General features: G+C 39.8%; 1 protein-coding gene and 1 long non-coding RNA gene across 2 annotated transcripts in view; one reads left to right on the top strand and one right to left on the bottom strand.

Annotated features, from left to right (window-relative positions):
* Window positions 1-1,228: 1,228 nt before the first annotated feature.
* Window positions 1,229-3,474, bottom strand: LOC117282476. The gene is made up of 3 exons (XR_004513222.1): window positions 2,455-3,474; window positions 1,935-2,152; window positions 1,229-1,764 (listed from the first exon to the last, which is right to left on the bottom strand). It is a non-coding gene; the product is annotated as an uncharacterized LOC117282476 (long non-coding RNA).
* Window positions 3,475-4,131: 657 nt separating this feature from the next.
* Window positions 4,132-8,990, top strand: part of LOC111866398 (eukaryotic translation initiation factor 3 subunit H) — a 15,374-nt gene continuing 10,515 nt past the window's right edge. Inside the window, exons 1-4 of the mRNA XM_023855314.2 lie at window positions 4,132-4,245; window positions 4,347-4,500; window positions 4,952-5,119; window positions 7,065-7,314. Coding sequence (XP_023711082.2) covers window positions 4,144-4,245; window positions 4,347-4,500; window positions 4,952-5,119; window positions 7,065-7,314 — 674 coding nt within the window. The 5' untranslated portion in view covers window positions 4,132-4,143. The remainder of the gene's footprint in view (window positions 4,246-4,346; window positions 4,501-4,951; window positions 5,120-7,064; window positions 7,315-8,990) is intronic.

Genomic DNA, 8,990 nt, shown 5'->3' with positions numbered 1-8,990 from the left:
ACTCGTACATCTATATAAAACAAAAAGAAAACTTCTATAAACAGGAACATTTCAAATGTCTTCCAGAAAACAAAACTACCACCGTAAGTATAACTGTCAGCAAAACCAACCACCACCATGTACAAACAGGAGTCTACCAGGCACTCTTTGTCTCCATCTCTGTTATCCATATATACAAATATCACTGAGCAATGGCAAACAGTATAACTGGAAAGCCAACCCACCTTAGTGAGAAGAGTGGAAATAAAAAAATATACCTTTGAAATGGACAGGCAGACTAATGTTCAGTGCTATACATTCACATGCAATATTCAAAATCCACATGTTTGCATTAACACTTTGCAGACCGTGCACCCTTTAAAAGGTTTTTCGCTTTTAAACATGGTGGACCGTTCGCGTGTTAACATGCTTTTAGAACACGATAAGTTGCAACACACTATACATCACTCTGGCGCCACCTACATTGCACGCAACCACCTGCAGATGCGTGATAAGACTCTGGAATGTTTAGTTAGCAGTCAGTAACTTGACCTCGCTGTTTACTTAAGCGACTATAAAGTTCTCCTCCGATGAACTAGCTGACCTGCCTTGTGAGATGCATAGTAATTGATTAATTGTCATTCAGACAGTGACAGTGATGGGGGACAACAAAGAATTGTGGCCACAGACAGTAAAAGTGACAGTAGCTCTGACGATAATGCGGGTAATAACATTGCGCATAGTAACATTGCAGGGACAGCAAAAAATCTAAAAAAAAAAATCTAAACCCTGATTCAAAATTGAAATACAGGTACAAATCATTTCTGATGAATGTGGCAAAGGCCTGGGCTACAGTCTAGATGGTGGCGGCAGAACCTGGGTCACACAAAGACTTAGTACGACCGGGCCCATTTACTCCCACCCCATGAAGGCCTCATGTGGACCCCCAGGGCGACTTTTGAGTGGTATGCGGAAAAATACCCGCTTGAAAATTGTGAAGAGTGAACATTCTAAGGGGAACAATACTTCTAGGCAATGCCATGTTTGCACAGTTCACAAAAAAAGGAGTATGTCTACATTTGCAAGTTCTGTGTAATGCCACTTCACAAAGAGGAAAGTTTCCAGAAATATCACACCCTCATGCACTTCTAGGAGCACTGGTAAGTGTTCTCCAAAAATTTTAGTTCAAAAAATTAATTAGGAGATTTTATATTAATTTTTAAAGTGAACAGTGCACAAGTTAGGGTAGTATGTTTAAAAATGCCGGTCCCCAGGGTGATTTAAATCACCAGTCCGCGAAGTGTTAAATTACAAATATTCAATGGCAATATATGAGCTACTCTATTAGAGTATATATAGTGTATACAACACACCTGTGGATCCACTCAGCCTACATGAAAATTTATGCTAAGTGTATGATATATTAACTGTAACTATAAACATGACCTGGATGATGGCACACATATGCTGAAATATGTCTGATACTTCATAAGCAACATTCCTATATTTATAAAACAGGAATCTTAGCAGCTCCATCTGCTGGAAGTAGTGTTATGTTCATAAAGGATACAATAAATGTTATTCTGTAATGATTTATACAACAGGATGCAACAAAATATGAGTTTGAATTGGCAGTAAATTCAGGACACAAGCTACATTATGCTAATAAAATCATAACTTGATGTAGTGATCACTCTCATTTATTATGCTGGCCTAGGTATACTTTGTCGTTTAGTTGCAATTCAAATAGTCAACCAGGAAGTTAGTCGCTCTTCAGATAGTTACCTGGGAAGTAAGGCATAAATTAGATTTACAAATTATGTAAAAAATTAAGTATCACATGTGAAAAGTTATGTTTTAGGTATAATGCTCTGCTGTCCATTGTAACTCAATCAACATTTTGGAGGAACAACAAATGATTGATCTGCTGTTGTGTTTTTGAGAAGAATGTTCACCTTGCTACCCAGGTTTTATCGCCCGCAGGTTCCTTCTGCAATGTAATTCCTGTTCTGCGTGACTAGAGCCTCCATCACTTGCTAGGCACAACAATTCCTGTCCTGCAAGTCACAATTGCAGCAGGTTGAGATATCTGCATCTCTGGACACTCACAATGGTGATGACCACTTCCAGCAGCAAAGAGGTTGCCTGCAGTGCACCCAGATATGACAAAACACTGAAAATTGTAGCATCGTGTTAGTATCTCCTGGAGGGCCACAGTGATGTCCTCTACAGAAAGGTTGCCGGGAAAATGCCCGATAACAGCTTCAACAGCTTCATGCACCTTTGTGTAAAATATAAAGTGATTTTTCTCAGTGAGGGATTTTTGTATGGCACTGTGGTCCACAATACATTTGGTTGTGATCCAGGTTCTGGTTGCAGTGATGTGGAAGAATTCCTCACTCATGTAACATTAAAGTTCTGTTTGGAGACAATCAAATTGGCCCCCCAGTGTTAATATGTTAGGTTGTGACCTACCTTTGACTGGACTGTCACTTGTTTCAGGAGTTTCCTTCACTGCTTCGTTCTGCATTTTCCCTAGGTATACCCCTGATTGGCACAAGAAGTTAGTCATTGCCAGTGGCTGTGGGTTTTGATTAGTCGGAGGTGGTCTCATCTGTTTCTTGGTGCAGCACTCACAGTCAAATTTCTGTCTATTTCGGGACTTGATTTTTCTACTTAGGTACTCGGTTAAAAGCTACCACTCATTTCTTATTATGTTACATACAGGTGAAATTACCTGACAAATAACACGTGAACACCCACATGCTTGCAGAGGATGTACTATCTCTGCTTCAGCTCTATCTGCTAGTTGTTTCCACTTGACTCAATTGCCATTTACTTTGGTCAAATTTTGAACAGCTGGCCTATTTGAACTACAGAAGCCTATACTAGAATCATTTCCATCTTGACGTCCAGGTGGCCTGCTATTAATTTTTATACAGCTTATAAAGCAAGGCGATCATGCCTGACCGCCATGTTTCACATTTCGTTCCTGTTGCATGAGCGATCTCTTCCAAACACAACATGCTGTGGGCTCCCACCCACATGGTGTATTTTCTGTGATGAATTGTATTTCTGTTGTTTTAAAAGTTTACATTAATTACAAGTACAGATGCTATAAAACTAGCACCAATTTGTGTTTCAACAGAAGTGCAGTTTCTTACTTGAGGAAAAGTTACATCTTCGACACGGACTTCACAGAATACACCGCTTCCAAGTACATTTCTATTGTTGCTTGTCAATTAATTGCAGTGGAAACGTGTTGAATAGTCAAACTATTACTACCCCTCATACCCAATATGTTTTATTGCAAACTGGCATATAACTATGGGCAGTAAGTGAAAATAGAATATACTAAACTTTTATTATTGACGTAACGGTATTCATTACTAAGTGGCAATGGAGCAACCTTGTATGTCCTCTGGTATAACTTTAGTTTTAGGGTCGAGGGCACACTAAGGAAACTGGCAACCGTAACGCACCCTCATTTACTGAGAATTGTTATCAGCTTGACTTCAACATATGGTAACGTGTTGGGTATATGTCACAAGACAATTAACTTCACGCCGTCTTGGATCTAGCGAATTTATTGAACACTCGCTCTCACAATTACACAATTTACAGTACCACAACTACGTGATAACTTTCACTGTTTCGTGACGTCGTGTTTACCGACTGCCTAGTAACAGTCGCTGCACGGGCACGCCTGTTGCGTGACGCCATGTTTACAAAGGCGTTGCTGGGCAACGGTGCCAAGAGTTGTTTATTACTGCGTGCTTAGGCTAGGGTCGGCTCGAAGAAACACCGCTTTCCTTACTGTTGCGTAACTTGGCAACCGACCGTTTATCAAGGGTCTGTCTTCGCGGAAACTCGTTCCACCTCCCATTGCCCAGCAACGGTTAAACATGTCACAATATGTCACAGAATGGAGCAAAGCAAATTGAGGAAATGGCAATGTACGCTGCTTCATTCAGTAGCATGTGTTCAGCGCAGTCTGACAACAATTATCGGTAATTGCAATTGCCAGTTTCCGTGGTGTGCCCTCGTCCTTAGTAATCCGTGATCTCCAACTCCTGTTCGATATGCACGGATCGTTACCAGGCGGAAGAGCATTTGTCATCTGTGTTTGTCCGACACGTTCAAACATAAGGATGAACATGTAACATGCTTCCGGTTAGTATAGCAGACATGGCGAGTGCTCGTGGTTCTTCCAGGCGAGTGCCAGATAATGAATCTTCTATAGCCTATGTACAAATGGATGGTTTGGTAAATACAGTGAAGTTTACGAATAATTATTTATGTTTTATTGTTGAATAAATGTGGCTTCTACGTGTAATTGTTTTTAACTAGAATATTATTTCTGACAGGCTGTCATGAAAATGATAAAACATAGTCATGAAGAATCGACGGGGAATATGGAAGTTGCACAAGGAGCTCTGTTAGGTTTGGTTGTTGAAAACTGCCTTGAAATTACCAACTGCTTTCCATTCCCAAAACATAACGACGAAAGTATGGATGAAGGTAATTTGTAATATTCACTTTCCATATGTTCACAACAGTTATTGTGTACACATAGATCAGCATAAGGTAGAATTTCTTCATTTGCTTTCCTGGCATAAATGTTCGGCTGAAACGGAGTTGGGTGAGGTTCTGACAGAAATCACTATGAAGGGTACTGTCTTCTGGGATGTGACATTTTACAATCTGGTACAAGTTTACCGACATTTTGGAGGAACATACTGCTCTGATCTTCTAGGTCGAACAGTAGGCCCAGTAAGCAGTAGAGTGTTGCTTACTTGCCTTGCCCTTCATGCAAGATGTAGTACAGTCTTCTGAAACATCTGAACTTTACCAGATTACACAGCTTCACATTCTAGGAGGTAATACTCCTCAAATGGAAGCTGATCATCCCCCACTGGCATCCATTTTTTAGATCTGTTGGATTGTTATAAGCATTCAGTTAATTTTCCAGAGGAATACCAGCTAGCAATGATGCGACGTCTACGAAGAGTTAATGTAGACCATTTCCATGTTGGTTGGTATCAAAGTGCAGATGTTGGAAACTTCCTTAGCTTGCCCTTATTGGAATCACAATACCATTACCAGACATCTATTGAAGAATCAGTTGTTGTCATATATGGTGAGTCCAGATATTGAGTTAAGTAATCAGATATGAAAATGTCTGTCTCTAAGGCGCAATTAATTTGAGGGAGTGTACTTTCGCAAATAATTTTTCAGTTTATATTAACCTTTAACGTACGGACTTTTAAATTGCCGGCAGCTCCCTACGGCCGGAATTTAAATGGCCCTAAGTCTTTAACATTGCAAACTTTCAGAAAAAAATGCATATTTTCCGTTCTATGCAACATCGGAATATGAACTAAAAAGAACCTGAAAGACAATAAAATTTTCTACATATATACAAAAGGGCAAGTTTTACAAATGAAAATCAACTGTGAGTATTTTGTCATGAAGTGCAAAATATAATCATTATTATATACGTTATGAAATTCCAAAGGACTTACATGTTGTTTTTCTTCAACCTTGAATCGTGGTGGCGATGTAAATATGACGACACTATATACAATAATATTTGGTTCGGACTGTACACGGGTTGGACTGCATCGCTTCACAGTTTCACTCTGACGCGCGTGTCCCACTCTCGAAGCAGTCCATCACACAGCGCGACATCACACTCTACAGCGGTAAAGCGTGCTCCCGCTTTTCTTGTTTATAGAACAAACGTCTTTGTTTCCCTTTAGCTGGTCAGTGTTTTGAATGTTTCACCTCCAGTCGACTCAGTTGGGCCCCAGATGAACTTGGCCTCCCTCGAAAAACACCACTGACCGTGATATTCGCCTCATGTGATTGAAGAATCAAATCACGCACCAAAATTTCGCGGAAATTTTTGTGCGTCATTTTTCCATCACATGACTTGTGTAACAGATATTCATTGAGAATAGACATGTCTAGTAGGTGGAAGAATACTCGCAAAATTGTGATGCAAAGTAATTGCAAAAGCAGTCGAAAAGTGCCAGTCCGCCACTGATACCGAAAGTCACGGTGACGAAGATGTCTTTACGCACAAAGTAACACTGGCTCAGTGTATTTATACCACTTCCGAGATACACAATAAAAATGATATAAAAGAAATACAGGAGTCTGACACTGACTTCCTAACTTTTAACAAAATATAGAAAATCCGCCACTGACGTCCTAACTGAGAATTCAACACTGCAAACCAATCCCTGAATGAGCCACACTTCCTTGAAAGCTCTGGCAGCACTGCTATGAAAGTGCTTATGAATATTTCCTCCTCTAACTTCTCAAAACAAAGCTGACCTCTATTGGCTCACCAGGTCATAAACAGTCATATCTAATCGTAAATAGTTTCGAAACCAGTACCCTGATAAACGATTTCATTGTTCAGAGCTAACAAATAAACGTCTGACATGAACGTTCATGAGTTTGTTTGGGTTTCAAACCCAAGGTCAAACTGCCAGCACTCACAAAGGAAACACGTGGCTTGCCCCTAAAAATTATAACATTCGGCCAGCTCGGCTTGCTACTTGATGCGAATAATTATAACATTTGGCCGTTAAAGGTTAATCTGTATTTAAATGTAATTCAGTTTGTATGTGATGAATGCAGTCAACTTTCATCTGATCGTGCTTCTTTAATCATAGTTAATACAATGGGTATTTGTAAATTCTAGCCATTTACAAATATAATTCTCCATTTCTTTTTTGTCAGGCTACAGGTTCTCTATGAAACATATTTGTTTACTCTTTTGACATTTTTTGTAATGGAGTCAGAATTTGTGATGGTGAAATAAAACAGTTTTAGAGGCATTTATTTAGTTTATTTATTTCTTATTATCATTCACAGATCCATTCAGGTACAAACCATTTGATATAGAAATTGTCAGTTTAACCCTTTCCACGTTTATAGTGTTGTTGTTTTTGAATGGGAATATTTAAAACCAATATTTCCATCATTTTCCAGGCATATTGCATGTGTTATCTATTATAAAATAGAATGTACATAATCAAATTTTCATTCATCTGTTGGCCTTGCCTCCACAGATACCCAGAAGTCAGCTCGAGGCTTCCTTACGGTGAAAGCATATCGCTTGACTCCACAAGCAATACAGATGTATAAGGACAATGAATTTACTCCAGAAGCCCTAAGAAATCTTAAGATTGGATATGAAAGTTTATTCTTGGAAGTCCCCATTGTTATCAAGAATTCTCATCTTACGAACATCATGTTGTCTGAACTAGCAGATATGATTCCGGAGGAAGAGGGAACTAAATTCCTTGATTTAGGAACAGCGTAAGTTATCTATACACTTTGTAAAACCACTGGAAGACCTGTGCATATGTGGGAAGAATAATATTAAAATGAATCCTAAAGAGATGACCACCTTTGTGGTCTAGTGGTCAGAGTTCCTGGCAACAGATACCGAGGTTCCTGGTTTGATTCCTGGCATTACCAGATTTTCGGGGAAGTAGTCTGTCTGGGACAGGATAACTGAGTAGCTATTTCAAGGAAATAGCGACTCCGGTCTAGAAAACCGAAATTAATGGCTGTGGGGATTTGTTGTGCTGACCACACGACACCCTCTGTCCGCTAAAGTTGGAACTTAATTCGCCAGCAAGTGGCGGTTGCTCGGTCAGTATAGTTCGCCTGTGGACTCAAGCCACTGAAGGTTTTTTAATCCTAAAGAAATAAGATATGATGGTGTAGACTGGATTCGATAGTCTGAGAATGGGGCCCTACTTAAACCTGGAAGTGAATTTTTAGGTTTTGTAAAAGATTGCAAATTTTAGACAAGCTGAATGACTGCCAGGTTCTCAGTAAGAACTGTGCTGTATGGAGATGGTCTAAACTGGTTAAATAATTACAGTAAAACTATATGGGAATTGTGCATCTCTTAAGCCTGACTTTCATGTCATGGACGCTTCTCTCTGAAATTGAGTCATAGCAGTAGATTGTAACAGCTGTTGTAGAGCAAATGTCACTTCCAAGGAGAATAATTTAGTTAAATATTAGTTGTTTGATGTATTCAAGCAGTCACAGGCAACTGCTGTAACTAAATAAAATAAGACGATACCATGGCATAATTGAGGTACAGCGTGAACACTCACATTGTAGGTTACCTGTGTTACGGACTGACCATTGTTGTTTCTTTTTACACGTGTTCACAACACTGTAGAGTGCCTGTTAAATTTGCTACATCCATCCATCTGTTTGTGTGTACAAAACAGTGCAAGAACTGTGGAATTGATTTTGATGATATTTGATGTTAAGTTTTAGTGAAATATGTTCACACATTCCAGTTTTGGTTAAAACTGGACAAAAATAATGGACACTTTACATGAAGACCTACATGCATTCTACATTACTTTGCTAAATATTTATTGGTGCAAAGCATATTTCAAACAAAAGTTGTATACAAAAGAAACTCAATGATTGTTGAAGTCTCTGATTCACAGTAATGTCCTCCTCCCTGAATTACAGATATTTCTGGGTATAAATATTGTGACATGTTGACCCCTCCCACCCCTCAGCGGTAACGTAACGCTCGCGTGATAGGCGAGTAATCTCCCCGCATCCTGGCAGCCATGCGCGGTGACGTCACGAGCGGAGCCGAAGAGAGCCGAGCGGAGCCGAAGATAGCCGAGCCCCGTAACCGGGTAACTATGCAAGGCGAATCAACAGCGGTGACGTAACCGGACAGCGTGGCTAGCAACAAGGGTGCCTATTACGTGGCCGTTTTCCCGTATTGTCCGATCGAGGCTACATAGGGAGCAGCGAAGGCTATTCACAGTCAGTTATAAAGCAACAGTCGCCGAGGTCAGTTGTATTGTGGCATTTGGAGTGTACTAATTGTGATACTGCAGATAGCAGTAATCGTAAATCTGTAATTTGGGTGATTGTAAGTGCGAATGTGAAATAAAATTCGCTACACCGAATACATCGAGAAGTTATTTGTCGCGATATACCCC

Source organism: Cryptotermes secundus, unplaced genomic scaffold (assembly GCF_002891405.2).
Source record: "Cryptotermes secundus unplaced genomic scaffold, Csec_1.0 scaffold1191, whole genome shotgun sequence".
Lineage (NCBI taxonomy): Eukaryota > Metazoa > Arthropoda > Insecta > Blattodea > Kalotermitidae > Cryptotermes > Cryptotermes secundus.
Note: the sequence above shows the minus strand (reverse complement) of the source record. Positions and strands in the feature narration are given on the sequence as shown.